This window comes from Entelurus aequoreus, linkage group LG28, assembly GCF_033978785.1.
Source record: "Entelurus aequoreus isolate RoL-2023_Sb linkage group LG28, RoL_Eaeq_v1.1, whole genome shotgun sequence".
Classification (NCBI taxonomy): Eukaryota; Metazoa; Chordata; class Actinopteri; order Syngnathiformes; family Syngnathidae; genus Entelurus; species Entelurus aequoreus.
The window spans coordinates 15,609,164-15,626,068 of NC_084758.1; the positions used below are offsets into that span (position 1 = coordinate 15,609,164).

General features: G+C 39.5%; 2 protein-coding genes across 2 annotated transcripts; one reads left to right on the forward strand and one right to left on the reverse strand.

Moving 5' to 3' along the window:
• Positions 1-5,778: 5,778 nt before the first annotated feature.
• On the reverse strand, positions 5,779-11,854 carry tmed9 (transmembrane p24 trafficking protein 9). Its single transcript, XM_062040018.1, has 5 exons — positions 11,672-11,854; positions 10,936-11,036; positions 10,747-10,872; positions 10,516-10,662; positions 5,779-5,994 (listed from the first exon to the last, which is right to left on the reverse strand). Exons 1-5 carry the CDS (start codon positions 11,817-11,819, stop codon positions 5,845-5,847), a joined length of 672 nt encoding a protein of 223 aa, XP_061896002.1. The 5' UTR covers positions 11,820-11,854; the 3' UTR covers positions 5,779-5,844.
• A 1,491-nt stretch (positions 11,855-13,345) lies between these two features.
• On the forward strand, positions 13,346-16,185 carry tmem216 (transmembrane protein 216). Its single transcript, XM_062039674.1, has 6 exons — positions 13,346-13,452; positions 13,772-13,785; positions 13,899-13,992; positions 14,079-14,171; positions 15,761-15,962; positions 16,039-16,185. The coding sequence occupies exons 1-6, from the start codon at positions 13,443-13,445 to the stop codon at positions 16,052-16,054; spliced, it is 429 nt and encodes a 142-aa protein (XP_061895658.1). The 5' UTR covers positions 13,346-13,442; the 3' UTR covers positions 16,055-16,185.
• The last annotated feature ends 720 nt before the right edge of the window (positions 16,186-16,905 follow it).

Here is a 16,905-nt window from a genome sequence, read left to right on the forward strand (position 1 = left end):
AGGGGCCAAGACCATGTCAGGCCCAGGGGGCCAAAATTTCTTAATCCGCCCCTGGTTAGATCCACTATGGACTGGACTTTCACAGTATTATGTTAGATCCACTATGGACTGGACTCTCACTATTATGTTAGATCCACTATGGACTGGACTCTCACTATTATGTTAGATCCACTATGGACTGGACTCTCACGCTATTATGTTAGATCCACTATGGACTGGACTCTCGCTATTATGTTAGATCCACTATGGACTGGACTTTCACACTATTATGTTAGATCCACTATGGACTGGACTTTCACTATATTATGTTAGATCCACTATGGACTGGACTCTCACTATTATGTTAGATCCACAATGGACTGGACTTTCACACTATTATGTTAGATCCACTATGGACTGGACTCTCACTATTATGTTAGATCCACTATGGACTGGACTCTCACTATTATGTTAGATCCACTATGGACTGGACTCTCACGCTATTATGTTAGATCCACTATGGACTGGACTCTCGCTATTATGTTAGATCCACTATGGACTGGACTTTCACACTATTATGTTAGATCCACTATGGACTGGACTTTCACTATATTATGTTAGATCCACTATGGACTGGACTCTCACTATTATGTTAGATCCACAATGGACTGGACTTTCACACTATTATGTTAGATCCACTATGGACTGGACTCTCACAATATTATGTTAGATCCACTATGGACTGGACTTTCACAATATTATGTTAGATCCACTATGGACTGGACTCTCACTATTATGTTAGATCCACTATGGACTGGACTCTCACTATTATGTTAGATCCACTATGGACTGTACTTTCACAATATTATGCTAGACCCACTTGACGTCCATTGCATCCGGTCTCCCCTAGAGGGGGGGGGGGGGGGGGGTCACCCACATATGCGGTCCTCTCAAAGGTTTCTCATAGTCATTCACATTGACATCCCACTGGGTTGTGAGTTTTCCCTTGCCCTTATGTGGGCTCTGAACCAAGGATGTCATTGTGGCTTGTGCAGCCCTTTGAGACACTTGTGACTTAGGGCTATATAAATAAACATTGATTGATTGATTGACGTACGTGTCATGTATTGGTTACTCAGGTCATGGGACAATACCGGATCCATTGTAGGGGGAACTTAAGGGCGGGGGACACAGGATATGATAAAACCTCTGCCTTGTTTTTAATGAGTACTTAGGCCGGTGGTCAGCAACCCGTGGCTCTTGGGCCGCATGCGGCTCTTTAGCGCCGCCCTACTGGTTCCCTGGACATCTTTCAGAGATGTGTGAAAATGGAAAAAGATGAAGAAACCTTTTTTTGTTTGTTTTAATATATTTTCTGTAGGAGGACAGACATGACACAAACCTTCCTAATTGTTACAAATTCCACTGTTTATGTTATACATGCTTCACTGAGTATTTGGCAAGCACCGTTTTGTCCTACTAATTTCAGCAATCCTTGAACTCAACATAGTTTGTTTACATGTACAACTTTCTCCGATGTTGCCACAGAAAGACGTGTTTTATGCCACTCTTTTTGTCTCATTTTGTCCACCAAAAGTTTTATGCTGTGCATGAACGCACAAATGTGAGCTTTGTTGATTTTATTGACTTGCAGTGTTAATCAGGCATATTTGGTCAGTACATGACAGCAAGCTAATCGATGCTAACATACTATTTAGGCTAGCTGTATGTACATATTGCATCATTATGCCTCGTTTGTAGCTATATTTGAGCTCATTTAATTTCCTTTCTGTGTATTTAATTTATATTTGTGTGTCTCATGACACATTATCTGTATGTAATATTGGCTGCATTTCTCATAGTTGTTCCAGACCACAGCCAACGTTACCCAGCTTGCAAAGATTGTAATAAATCCATTAGAAGAAGACAGCCTGCCGTTTCCTTTAACCTGGACACACACATCTGTACCTTTGGCCATTCTGAGCCAGTAAAAACATATCTCATCCTGTGAGAAGCCTCCATTTTACTAATGATTTCCAATGTTCCAAAAATGTGTAAAATATAAATTAAAATACAACATTTCTGTCGAAGATTTGCATCAGCATTTGATAGTAGGCCAATATAGACACTTCTATCATGGGTTGCCTTCCTTATTACACTTTGTTACGTTCCCTGATGGCTCAGAGTCTAGGGATCATAGGGGAACGCAACATAAAAGTGTATAAACCAAATGAGTTGTAAATTAAAGACACCAAAGCCAAGAATTGAAAACAAAAACTGGTGTTATTGAAAAGTAACCAAGGGGGGCGGGGGGGTTACAACAAGACAACACTAGCGTAGCTTGGGAATACAGGTGCTGTCAAAGAAATGAACAAAACATACCAAAATACACCTCTAGAAAAGAAAAGGTAAGCTGACTAACTGAAGTTATTTAATTAGCACAAACCAAAAACCTACCTACCTACTCTAGCCAAAGAGGGGGTCCAAAACATACAAGGGTGACAGCCACCACTAAGCCTGGTGTCTCTATACACAAACAAATCCTACATGTGTAGTGTATAGAGGCCTCTGGCTAACCTTTCCCAAGACCAGGCTGCAGATACTTACAAAAGGTTGAAAGGTCAAGAAAAAATGAAGACAAAAAAAAATAGCGTCTCTCCAAGCTCCACACAGCATGTCAGAAAAAGAATTCCCCCTCATCCAGTGGTGAGCAGGTGGTTTTAAGCAGCACAGGAGGATGAATGGTGGACCGGGATTGGCTGGCTGATCAACCGGTGAAATGAGGAGCAGCTGGGAACAGGAACCGGTTGATTGGCAGCAGAGGCAGTGATTGAGTGTGACCTGTAAAACAAAAGAAGAAGAAACACAAAACAAACAAACCACCACTACGTGGAACGTAACACACTTATATAAGGCTTTTATTTTTTTGCGGCTCCAGACAGATTTTTATATTTTATTTTTGGTCCAATATGGCTCTTTCAACATTTTGGGTTGCCGACCCCTTACTTAGGCATACTACACTACTGTGTTTTAATGTTGTTCATTATGGTGTCTTCTGAGGTGGCACTTGATGAAAAACGTTTGAGAAGTGCTGATCTAGTGTTTCCAAGCAGGACAAATTACTTAGTGAAATCTTGTAACCTTTATCACAGTGGTTCTTAACCTTGTTGGAGGTACTGAAACCCCACCAGTTCACCGAACCCTTCTCTAGTGAAAAATAAAATGTTTTTTTTCTTAATTTAATCTTAATTAATAAATATTAATCATGAAATGATATTATTATATTAAAGAAATACTCATAAAGATATATGTTACAAACAGAATGTTACAGGAATGTACACATGATCCCATGTTTACATCTCATTGTGCAGCATGTGAATGTTTTAGTGGGAACTAAATGCGATATCGGAAAGGGGTACAAATTATTTTCAAAGTAGGACCCCCACCCAGACATACAATACTAGTACACAGCTCATAAAAAACAATATGTTGTGTTACTGTCATTGTAAGTGGGCCAAAACACTTATATTAGAAAATAATCCCATGGAAATGACTGCTGTCATTTGATTATAATAATAAAACATTTTACTTGGTATTTAGTCAGGTTTGAGACAGGTGTGCTGCTGGTGTGGCCAGAGTGAGCACATCTAAGTTAAAGTACCAATGATTGTCACACACTAGGTGTGGTGAAATTTGTCCTCTGCATTTGACCCGCCCCCTTGTTCACCCCCTGGGAGGTGAGGGGAGCAGTGAGCAGCAGCAGTGCCGCGCCCGGAAATAATTTTTGGTGATTTAACCCCCAATTCCAACCCTTGATGCCAAGCAGGGAGGTAATGGGTCCCATTTTTATAGTCTTTGGTATGACTCGGCCGGGGTTTGAACTCACAACCTACCAATCTCAGGGCGGACACTCTAACCACCAGGCCACTGAGTAGGTCCACGCATATGGAAAATTAGAGGGAACATTGTTTGGGGGTATCCATAATACGCCGATAGGGAGAAGTTTTTATTTACACAATGAGTCAGGTGTGTCTTGACCTCCGCCGAACCCCTAGGGTTTGATCGAACCCAGGTTAAGAATCACTGCTTTATCAGAACATTATTTCAGTTGTTTTACAGTCAGATTTATTCTCAAATTGTAGCTCAGCGAAAGCAAAACATTGTTAAAAACAGGTTTTTATTTTAAATGGAAGTATAAGTTACTACAGTTGGTCGCTACATCTGTAAGAGCAAGTTAAAACTCTGCTATGCTTCGCTGGGCCCGAGCTCATCTAAGATGGACTGATGCAAAGTGGAAAAGTGTTCTGTAGTCTGACGAGTCCACGTTTCAAATTGTTTTTGGAAACTGTGGACGTTGTGTCCTACGGACCAAAGAGGAAGTGCAGTGATCCTCAAACTGAGGTACGCCTTAGGATCACTTGAAGAAAGTACTGTTTTATTTTCCTATATTAAATGCTACTGTTCAAACTGTGTGTAATGTTAGTGTATGAATATACCCTTTAAATAAAACCTCTGCCTTGTTTTTAATGAGTACTTAGGCCTACTACACTACTGTGTTTTAATGTGGGTCACTATGGTGTTTTCTGAGGTGGCACTTGGTGAAAAACTTTTGAGAAGCGCTGATCCAGTGTTTTCAAATGTACCAAACAGGACAAAAAAAACGTAGTGAAATCTTGTAACCTTTATTAGCACATTATTTCAGTTGTTTTACAGTCAGATTTATTCTCAAATTGTAGCTCAGTGAAAGCAAAACATTGTTAAAAACAGGTTTTTATCTTCAATGGAAGTATAAAGCGAACGGTGGACACAAAACAAATGGGACAATTGTTGATGCGAGTGAGGTTTTTGGAAAAATATTTTCAATCCCGTCATTCAAAATTGTACATTTTCTTAACTGGGACACAAGTAACAGAAACGTGACCCCACTTCTACACACTGATGAACGTAAACTCTGCATAGATTGTTAAAGAGTCGTTTAAAACGAGTCCACGTGCACTCGGTAAGATAATCTCTCGTGATTTTCACAGGCTAAAACCATGTTGTCCTCTTTTTTTTTTTCAAAGAAATCCCACGGGGCGACGCGTGCGTCACTACGACGACAATTTGCGACAAGCGGTCATCGAAGCAGATGGCGGACTGCAGGCGCGTCGTCACAGAGAGCAAAGATGGGGTGTATAAAACAACGGAACGTGTGGCGACGACGTCTCGGCTCGACTTCAGAACGAAAGCCGTCAATAAATAGTTCGCCTGACCACTTGTCTGTCATCGTCTCGGCAAGGTTCCAGTAACTTCTCTGCAAGTCATGTGCTGCCACGGCGCTCTACTCAATCACTTCATAGGGCAAACACAAATATACATACATACATACATACACACGCATACATACACACATGCACACATACATACATACATACACACGCATACATACACACATGCACACACATGCATGCACATATATACATATATATATATATATATACATATATATATATATATATATACATACACACATGCATGCATGCATACACACATGCATGCATACATACCTATATACACACATGCACACACAAATACATACACACGCATACATACACACATACAAACATACATACACACACATACATACACACATGCACACACACATACATACATACATACATACATACATACATACATACATATATACATGTGTGTGTGTATATATATATATATATATATATATATATATATATATATATATATATATATATATATATATATATATATATATATATATATATATATATATATATATATGCATACATACCTATGTACACACATGCATCATGCATACATACATACATACATCTACACGCAGTGAAGGATTTAGACCAGCTTCTTGGCCTCGAAGAAGCTCTTGAGGTGTTTCATCTGCCAGATGCCGATGGCCACCAGGATGAGGGTCTGGACGATGGACCACCAGAGGACGCGCTGGTTGGTGCTCTCACTGGTCTGACGGAAGCGCTCCTCGCGGTACTAAAGGAGAAAAGACAGCAGTGTTGGTTATTTCTTGACTTGAATAAAAGGGGAACTGCACTTTTTGTTGGAATTTTGCCTGTCATTCACGATCCCTATGTAAGACAAGAACACTTTTTTTTTTGTAATGCACTAAGCCAGGGGTCCCCAAACTACGGCCCGCCAGCGTTCAACATCCGGGCCGCGGGTAGTCCCGAGTAGAAAAAAACAACTTTTTATTTATTTATTTTTTTAATCTGTCCTTTCTAGCCCATCCATCAACCCATTTTGTACTGCTTGTCCCTTTCGGGGTCGCGGGGGGTGCTGGAGCCTATCTCAGCTGCATTCGGGCAGAAGGTGGGGTAAACCCTGGACAAGTTGCCACCTCATCGCAGATAAACAGACAACATTCACACTCACACACTAGGGCCAATTTAGTGTTGCCAATCAACCTATTCCCATGGAAGCATGTAGTGCTCTAAAATCTCTAGAAGTGTCTGACTTGGGCTATGGAAAAGAAGCACTGGACAGTTGCAGAGTGGTCCAGAGTCCTGTTTTCAGACGAAAGCAAGTTTTGTATTTCATTTGGAAGTCATGGCGCAAGAGCAGGGGTCACCAACGCGGTGCCCACGGGCACCAGGTAGCCCGTAAGGACCAGATGAGTAGCCCGCTGGCCTGTTCTAAAAATAGCTCAAATAGCAGCACTTACCAGTGAGCTGCCTCTATTTTTTAAATTGTATTTATTTACTAGCAAGCTGGTCTCGCTTTGCTCGACATTTTTAATTCTAAGAGAGACAAAACTCAAATAGAATTTCAAAATCCAAGAAAATATTTTAAAGACTTGGTCTTCACTTGTTTAAATAAATTCATTAATTTTTTTACTTTGCTTTTTATAACTTTCAGAAAGACAATTTTAGAGAAAAAATACAACCTTAAAAATGATTTTAGGATTTTTAAACACATACACCTTTTTACCTTTTAAATTCCTTCCTCTTCTTTCCTGACAATTTAATCAATGTTCAAGTAAATTTATTTTTTTTATTGTAAAGAATAATAAATACATTTTAATTTAATTCTTCATTTTAGCTTCTGTTTTTTCGACGAAGAATATTTGTGAAATATTTCTTCAAACTTATTATGATTAAAATTCAAAAAAAATATTCTGGCAAATATAGAAAATCTGTAGAATCAAATTTAAATCTTATTTCAAAGTCTTTTGAATTTCTTTTAAAATTTTGGTTCTGGAAAATCTAGAAGAAATAATGATTTGTCTTTCTTAGAAATATAGCTTGGTCCAATTTGTTATATATTCTAACAAAGTGTAGATTGGATTTTAACCTATTTAAAACATGTCGTCAAAATTCTAAAATTAATCTTAATCAGGAAAAATTACTAATGATGTTCCATAAATTATTTTTTTAATTTTTTCAAAAAGATTCGAATTAGCTAGTTTTTCTCTTCTTTTTTTCGGTTGAATTTTGAATTTTAAAGAGTCGAAATTGAAGATAAACTATGTTTCAAAATTTAATTGTCATTTTTTTCGTGTTTTCTCCTCTTTTAAACCGTTCAATTAAGTGTAAATATCATTAATTATTAATAATAACATAGAGTTAAGGGTAAATTGAGCAAATTGGCTATTTCTGGCAATTTATTTAAGTGTGTATCAAACTGGTAGCCCTTCGCATTAATCAGTACCCAAGAAGTAGCTCTTGGTTTCAAAAAGGTTGGTGACCCCTGCGCTAGAGTCTGGAGGAAGGCTGGAGAGGAGCAAAATCCAAGTTGCTTGAAATCCAGTGTGAAGTTCCCACAGCCAGCAATGGTTTGGGGAGCCATGTCAGCTGGTGGTGTTGGTCCACTATGTTTCATCAAGTCCAGAGTCAATGCAGCTGTGTACCAAGAGATTTTAGAGCACTACATGCTTCCATCTGTTGAAAAGCTTTATGGAGATGATGATTTCATTTTCCAGCATGATCTGGCACCTGCCCAGAGTGCCAAAACCACCAGTAACTGGTGTACTGACCATGGCATTACTGTCCTCGATTGGCCTGCCAACTCCCCTGACCTGAACCCCATAGAGAATTTGTGGGGTATTGTGAAGAAGAAGCTGAAAGACACCAGACCTAATAATGCAAATGAGCTAAAGGCCGCTATTGAAGCATCCTGGGCATCCATAACACCTCAGCAATGCCACAGGCTGATTGCCTCCATGCCACGCCACATTGATGCAGTAATCCGTGCAAAAGGATTCCCAACCAAGTACTGAGTGCATTAATTGACATTTTCAAATGTTTGATTTTGTTTTGCTGTTATAAATCTTTTTTTTTTACTTGGTCTGAGGAAATATTCTAATTTTTTGAGATACAATTTTTGAGTTTTCTTAAGCTGTATGCCTTAATCAGCAATATTAAAATAATAAAAGGCTTGCAATATTTCAGTTGATGTGTAATGAATCCAGAATGTATGACATTTTTGTTTTTTTAATTGCATTACAGAAAATAAAGAACTTTATCACAATATTCTAATTTTCTGAGACAGACCTGTATATATATATATATATATATATATATATATATATATATATATATATATATATATATGTGTGTGTGTATGTATATATATAATATATGTATGTATGTATACACACATATAAATTTATACATATACACATACATATGTATATATATATATATATATATATATATATATATATATGTGTGTGTATGTATATATATAATATATGTATGTATGTATACACACATATAAATTTATACATATACACATACACACATACATATATATATATATATATATATATGTTAAAGGCCTACTGAAACCCACTACTACCGACCACGCAGTCTGATAGTTTGTATATCAATGATGAAATTTTAACATTGCAACACATGCCAATACGGCCGGGTTAACTTATAAAGTCCAATTTTAAATTTCCCGCGAAACTTCCGGTTGAAAACGTCTATGTATGATGACGTTTGCGCGTGACGTCACTGGTTGAAACGGAAGGTCACATTGTATCACAATACAAACAGCTCTGTTTTCATCGCAAAATTCCACAGTATTCTGGACATCTGTGTTGGTGAATCTTTTGCAATTTGTTTACTGAACAATGAAGACAGCAAAGAAGAAAGCTGTAGGTGGGATCGGTGTTTTAGCGGCTGGCTGCAGCAACACAACCAGGAGGACTTTGACTTGGATAGCAGACGCGCTATCCGACGCTAGCCGCCGACCGCATCGATGATCGGGTGAAGTCCTTCGTCGCGCCGTCGATCGCTGGAACGCAGGTGAGCACGGGTGTTGATGAGCAGATGAGGGCTGGCGTAGGTGGAGAGCTAATGTTTTTATCATAGCTCTGACGAGGTCCCGTAGCTAAGTTAGCTTCAATGTCGTTGTTAGCAACAGCATTGCTAGGCTTCGACAGGCGGCACAGCATTAACCGTATAGTTACAGGTCCAGTGTTTGGTTCGGTGTCTCCTGATAGTAGTATTGTTGATCTTCTTTCTATCCTTCCAGTCAGGGGCTTATTTCTTTTGTTTCTATCTGCATTTAAGCACGATGCTATCACATTAGCTCCGTAGCTAAAGTGTTTCACCGATGAATTGTCGTGGAGATAAAAGTCACTGTGAATGTCCATTTCGCGTTCTCGACTCTCATTTTCAAGAGGATATAGTATCCGAGGTGGTTTAAAATACAAATCCGTGATCCACAATAGAAAAAGGAGAAAGTGTGGAATCCAATGAACCCTTGTACCTAAGTTACGGTCAGAGTGAAAAAAGATACGTCCTGCACTGCACTCTAGTCCTTCACTCTCACGTTCCTCATCCACAAATCTTTCATCCTCGCTCAAATTAATGGGGTAATCGTCGCTTTCTCGGTCCGAATCGCTCTCGCTGCTGGTGTAAACAATGGGGAAATGTGAGGAGCCCTTCAACCTGCGACGTCACGCTACTTCCGGTACAGGCAAGGCTTTTTTTATCAGCGACCAAAAGTTGCGAACTTTATCGTCAATGTTCTCTACTAAATCCTTTCAGCAAAAATATGGCAATATCGCGAAATGATCAAGTATGACACATAGAAAGGATCTGCTATCCCCGTTTAAATAAAAAAATGTAATTTCAGTAGGCCTTTAAGTTAAAGTTAAAGTACCAATGATTGTCACACACACACTAGGTGTGGTGAAATTTGTCCTCTGCATTTGACCCATCCCCTTGATCACCCCCTGGGAGGTGAGGGGAGCAGTGGGCAGCAGCGGTGCCGCCCCCGGGAATCATTTTTGGTGATTTAAGCCCCAATTCCAACCCTTGAAGCTGAGTGCCAAGCAGGGAGGTAATGGGTCCCATTTTTATAGTATATATATATATATATATATATATATATATATTTATATATATATATATATATATATATATATATATATATATATATATAAAAACCGTTCATGCTTTGAAAATTTCTAGCGCCAACACTGTATAATGTTGCACTATCCCGCCGAGACCCCCGTGACACATCAGAATGGTACCACCCGCTTACTCTCTGGTAGTTCTGCTCCTTCTGGATCTGGTCCACTTGCTCCACCAGCTGTCTCACTCTCAGCTGCAGCTCCGTCAGTTTGTCTTTGGCGGCGATCTCTGCGTAGTTGTTGGCGTGCTCGCCTACCTGGATGTCCAGGTGAACCCTCTGCAGCGCGGCGCCAGAAAAACACTCGTCAGGATTCAGGCAATCAAGTGTGAAAGAGAAAAAAACATCGGGCGCGGCCCTCACCAGCATGCCTCCAGCAAAGAGGGAGAACTTGGAGGAGTTGGAGTGAAGGCAGATCTGATGTTCTCCGGGGGTGTGAGACGTGAAGGTGAACCTTCCCTCGGAGCCGTACTGTCGAGACAGAATCACCTGCAGCCAGCACAGATGTTAGTCAACCCTGCACCTTTAATGTCTTGATGATAACTGATGTACCTTCTCGTCAGGGTCTTTGACCTCCACAAACATGCCCAGACCCTGCGTAGCCGGGAGATATTCCTCTTTCTGTTTGTCATAAAGCTGAGTCCGATAGTTTCCTGTGAAACAAAACACAAATCCTGCTGTATTTCCTAGTTGGTCATTTTTATTGCAGCCACAAACACTGGAATAAAGTGCCACCATGTGAATAAGTCATATTTGACGCTATAATTAACTATTGCAAAGAACTAGGGCTGCAACTAACAACTAATTTGATAATCGATTAATCTGTCGATTATTACTTCGATTAATAATCGGATAAAAGAGACAAACCACCTTTCTATCCTTTCCAGTATTTTATTTTAAAAAAACCAGCATACTGGCACCATACTTATTTTGATTATTGTTTCTCAGCTGTTTGTAAATGTTGCAGTTTATAAATAAAGGTTTATAAAAAATTTAAATAAAATAATAACAAATAAAAAAGGAGTCCTGCGCATGCGCATAGCATAGATCCAACGAATCGATGACTAAATTAATCGCCAACTATGTTTATAATCGATTAGTTGTTGCAGGCCTACAAAGAACCAAATATAAACACGATAAAGTAATGCTTAATTCAGCCTAATACAATAAATAAGACGTATCTACATTTGCTGCAACTTTGATATAAATTATTAGGTTCAGTGTTGCCATGTTAGCTAAAAGTTGGTCAGCTAGCCGTTAGCGTTAGCAAGACAGCTTGCTTCGTTACCGATGATCATCGTCTCATCTGGGATTTCTTCTATGAAACATTTCTTTTCCGTCTCCCCGATGTGGAAGTACAGGGCGGAGACGAGGCCGTAGAAGACGTTGAAAAGTAAAAACGACAACAGAGCAGAATACATTCTGACAGCCGCCATCTTACTGCCAGGAGAGAGCGCTAGTGCGCCTGCGCGGACGCCGCAGCGCCACGTAACCCCACGGACTGACAATGACCAATCAGCGAAGCGCAAGATAATGCCACGATTTTAAAACTGCCTATATTTTAATCCAATACCAATAAAGTGACTGAATAGAGTGTAAAAAAAAAACCTAACAAAAAGTACTTATTTGTACAGACAAAAAACCGACTCGTTTATTTAAATTTAATTAAAAACAAATAAAAAAACGTCTTGAGTTTTGAAGAGCAATAACAACGCCTAAAACGGGTCGATTTTTATTTAATTTCCTATAACAAACATTTAGATCCTTAGTAAAAAGAAACGAAAACAGACCAAAACGGATGCTTTTTTTATTATTCCGACAGCGGAAGTTAATATTTTCACAGTAAAAGGGAGATACTACGGTACCCGTGCAACCGGCTAAAATGTATTTGATGCCCCACAAATACATTATTTTAGACATGGTGCAACGATCATGGAATACATCTACAGATATCTCTATGGACATACAAAACAAAGGTGGAGGCAAAAAAAGATTTTTGATTAGAAGTACCTTTTCTACAGGCCAGCACGGTCCAGGCTTTAAAATTGCTACTTCCGGTTTCAGTGTTGGCATATGAAAACACGTCCGTTCTGGTCTGTTTTCCAGTTTCTGTTGATATGTGCGTAGAGATTTCCGTAGGTGTCAGCCCTCGTTGTGCATTGTCTAAAATAATTTGTGTGTAGTACCCCAAAGACATTTTAGTCAAAGTCAGTAATTATCCCTGCTTTTATTTTGACATAGATTTTCCGGTGTTCGTACGTTTAAAAAAACATCTGTTTTGGTCTGTTTTATCGTTTTTTTATTTTTGTTTTGCTCTGTTTTATCGTTTTTTATTTACTGGGTATTTTAATTTTTTGTTACATGATACATAAAATTAAAATAGAGGTGATTATTGTTCTTCGGTTCGTGAATTCGATCTCGCATTCTCAAATGCAAATTTTGGGCCATGTTTTCTATTTTTATTTCTGAAACAAAAGTTGGACAACTATTTAATGACATATTTTAAAAACCACAATAGGACTCTTGCTGAACAAGGTGTTAGCGTAATGCTAAAAACATGCTAAACGCGAAGGAAAATCTTAAAATACTGCTTCCGGTTCAATTTGTCGTCAAACAGATGCATTTTGGATAAACATGAATTGGGTTTTTGTGTTTATCTGGAAAAATAAAAATCCATAAAAGGAAAACAGTACAAACTCAAATTTCATGGCAATTTTTTTATGAAAATCAACCCTTTGTTGTTTGTTTTAAAAATCTGCATGTATAGTAAAAATCGAAAAACGGCCCTAACTTTGTTTTTTGATTTGCGTTTCAGAATTGGAAATAGAATGAATTGAAGCTACCTTCTTCGACACCACAAAGAAAAACGCTTTGTTTTTGTATTCATTTTTTTGCATTTTAAAATGAAATTCAAACAAACTTAATCGTTTTCTGTTTTGTTTCCTAATTTCCAATCATGGAATGAAAATAAGTAAAGAAAAATATAAAAATCGCGGTGTGTTTTAATCGACGGACGCCGAAACGTCACTTCCGCCCAGGTGTTGCCACGGTAACCAGAAATGGCGCCGGGTAAGTAGCGCTGCCGTATTGTGTTGCGATGTACGAGTAAAAGATGGCTTTTCGAAATTGTACTTGACTGTAATTGTATTAGAATACGTGTGCGCTTTTTACCTTGAGGGGCTACAGTTTGACATATTTTGATATTCCCTTCTAAACGCAGTTTTTTAAATTGAACTAGCAAAAGTTAAGAAGCGGAAGCTAACACTAGAACCTGCCAGTAAAACCACAGTAAAGTATCATTTTAGCAGCACCACATATTACTGTTTCATTATTCTGGTAATTACACATTTGCACTGTTGTTTTACTCTTTTGTTGTTTTTTTCTGCAGGAAGCCAGCCAATTGTATCTTTCATGTAAACAGTGAGGCTGATGTTGCACGTGCGTGTGCGCGCGCGCGTTTTTGCGAGTGTGTGTGCGTGTGTGTGTGTGTTCGAAACCTTGACCTTTGCCCTCAGCTGTCATCCACTCCTCTGCAGGTCCTCTTGTACCTCAACAGTTGGTACTTTGGCGCTTTCTACCTGGCTGAAGTTCTCATGTTCATCTATAAAGGTGCTATTCTTTCTACACACCTTTACGACCTGGAAGACATCTGCACGTATGCTATATTGGCTTTTATTAACTCATGTTGTCTGCAGGTATTTTACTGCCGTACCCGACTGGTAATCTGGTTTTGGATGTGGTGCTACTGGTTCTCTTCCTCGGACTGGAGATACTCAGGATATTCTATGGTGGGTGTGTACTCCTAGTGGACCTAAAAGTCAATTTAAGCCAAGGGGTGGTTAAACTTTTTCCAGCGAGGGCTGCATACCGTACATAAAAAACTATTTTATACATTATGTACAAAACCCAAAACCAGTGAAGTTGGCCCGTTGTGTAAATGGTAAATAAAAACAAAATACAGCGATTTGCAAATCCTTTTCAACTTATATTTAATTGAATAGACTGTAAAGACAAGATACTTTACGTTCGAACTGGAAAACGTTGTTATTTTTTGCAAATATTAGCTCATTTGCAATTTGATGTCTGCAACATGTTTAAAAAAAAGCTGGCACAAGTGGCAAAAAAGACTGAGAAAGTTGAGGAATGCTCATCAAACACTTATTTGGAACATCCCACAGGTGAACCGGCTAATTGGGAACAGGTGGGTGCCATGATTGGGTATAAAAGCAGCTTCCATGAAATGCTAAATTATTTGTTCACTTTGTGAACAAATGCGTGAACAAATTGTCCAACAGTTAAAGAACAACATTTTTCAACCAGATATTGCAAGGAATTTAGGGCTTTCACCATCTACGGTCCGTAATATCATCAAACGGTTCAGAGAATCTGGAGAAATCACTGCACGTTAAGCGATGACATTGCGGACCTTCGATCCCTCAGGTGGTACTGCATCAGTGTGTAAGGGATATCACCACATGGGCTCAGGAACACTTCAGAAAACCACTGTCAGTAACTACAGTTGGTCGCTACATCTGTAAGTGCAAGTTAAAACTCTACTATGCAAAGCGAAAGCCATTTATCAACAACACCCAGAAACGCTGCCGGCTTCGCTGAGCCCGAGCTCATCTAAGATGGACTGATGCAAAGTGGAAAAGTGTTCTGTGGTCTGACGAGTCCACATTTGAAATTGTTTTTGGAAACTGTGGACGTTGTGTCCTCTGGATCAAAGAGGAAAAGGACTTTTCTAGGCGCAAAGTTGAAAAGCCAGCATCTGTGATGGTATGGGGGTGTATTAGTGCCCAAGACATGGGTAACTTACACATCTGTGAAGTCACTATTAATGCTGAAAGGTACATACAGGTTTTGGAGCAACATATGTTGCCATCCAAGCAACGTTATCATGGACGCCCCTGCTTATTTCAGCAAGACAATGCCAAGCCACATTTTACATCAACGTGGCTTCATAGTAAAAGAGTGCGGGTACTAGACTGGCCTGCCTGTAGTCCAGACCTGTCTCCCATTGAAAATGTGTGGCGCATTATGAAGCCTAAAATACCACAACAGAGACCCCCGGACTGTTGAACAACTTAAGCTGTACATCAAGCAAGAATGGGAAAGAATTCCACCTGAAAAGCTTCAAAAATGTGTCTCCTCAGTTCCCAAACGTTTACTGAGTGTTGTTAAAAGGAAAAGCCATGGAACACAGTGGTAAAAATGCCCCTGTGCCAACTTTTTTGCAATGTGTTGCTGCCATTAAATTGTAATTTAAAGATTATTTGCACAAAAAAAAAAAGTTTCTCGGTTGGAAACTGTACTTTAAACTGTACTTTACTGTGTGTTTGTGTGTGTGTGTGTGTGTGTGTGTGTGTGTCTCCAGCCTGGAAGGGCAACTTGTGCGAGCACTCTCTCACCACGGCCGTGTCGCTCTTCCTGCTGCTGCCGTGCGCCACGCTGGCCGCCTACTTCCTGCTGCTGCAGACCTTCGTCCTGCGTCTGGAGTTCCTCCTCAGCATCGTGCTCCTCTGCTTCTACGGCCTCCAGTTCCTGCTGGGCGTCCTCGCCTTGTCCGCCTTCTCCAGGTCAGACCCAGACCCCCCCGCCCCTGATCTGGTTGTTTTGTGTGAAAAGTTGACGTGGTTTGTTTCCCTCCTGCAGAGCCGTAGTTTACTGAGCAGCACAAAGCTGAGCCGGTGAGGTCACGTCGGATCATGAAACTCGCTGTAAATATTTTTGTTTATGGAAGCTTTTTACTTTTATACAAAATGACAAATTGTGTGTAAATAAAGGATGTTGAGACAGACAGACTTTTGGCATCTTTCAGCATGTGAGGTGAGCAGCGCCCACACCTGTCACACTCCCCTGTGGACTGAGTGGTCAGTATGTTGATGGTGGACGCCAATTTGTTGTCATTTTATTCCACAAACCATCTACAGGTGTCAAATCTGGACCGCCACGTTGTAATTAAAATGCAGCCTGCCACATTGTTTTATGTGGTCCGCCATTTCATTTTATTTTGGCCTACCATATCATTCTAGTGTGGTCCGTTCCACAATATTATTATGAGATGCCACATAATTCTAACGTGGCCTACCACATAATTTTATGTGGTTTGACATAACATTCTATTTTGGCCCGTCCCACAATTTTATCATGGCATGCCACATAATTCTAACGTGGCCCGCGGTATCATTTTATGTGTCCTGCTATATCATTTTCATGTGTCGAGCCACATCATTTTATTATGGACCACCACATAATTTTATTATGGACCACCACATCATTCTAATGTGATCCACCACATCATTTTATTACGGACCACCACATCATTCTAATGTGATCCACCACATCATTTTATTATGGACCACCACATAATTTTATTATGGACCACCACATCATTCTAATGTGATCCACCACATCATTTTATTATGGACAACCACATCATTTTATTATGGACCACCACATCATTTTATTATGGACCACCACATCATTTTAAAGTGACCACCACATCATTCTAATGTGACC

Bases quoted from the DNA above. Each gene is read 5' to 3' on its own strand.
- tmed9 (XM_062040018.1), bottom strand. From the start codon at position 11,819: ATGGCGGCTGTCAGAATGTATTCTGCTCTGTTGTCGTTTTTACTTTTC. The intron at 10,873-10,935 runs GTACATCAGTTA...TGCTGGCTGCAG, and splicing joins TCAAAGACCCTGACGAGAAG to GTGATTCTGTCTCGACAGTA. The intron at 10,663-10,746 runs GTGAGGGCCGCG...GCCGCGCTGCAG, and splicing joins TCTTTGCTGGAGGCATGCTG to AGGGTTCACCTGGACATCCA.
- tmem216 (XM_062039674.1), top strand. The intron at 13,993-14,078 runs GTGCTATTCTTT...TGTTGTCTGCAG, and splicing joins TCTCATGTTCATCTATAAAG to GTATTTTACTGCCGTACCCG. The intron at 14,172-15,760 runs GTGGGTGTGTAC...GTGTGTCTCCAG, and splicing joins GATACTCAGGATATTCTATG to CCTGGAAGGGCAACTTGTGC.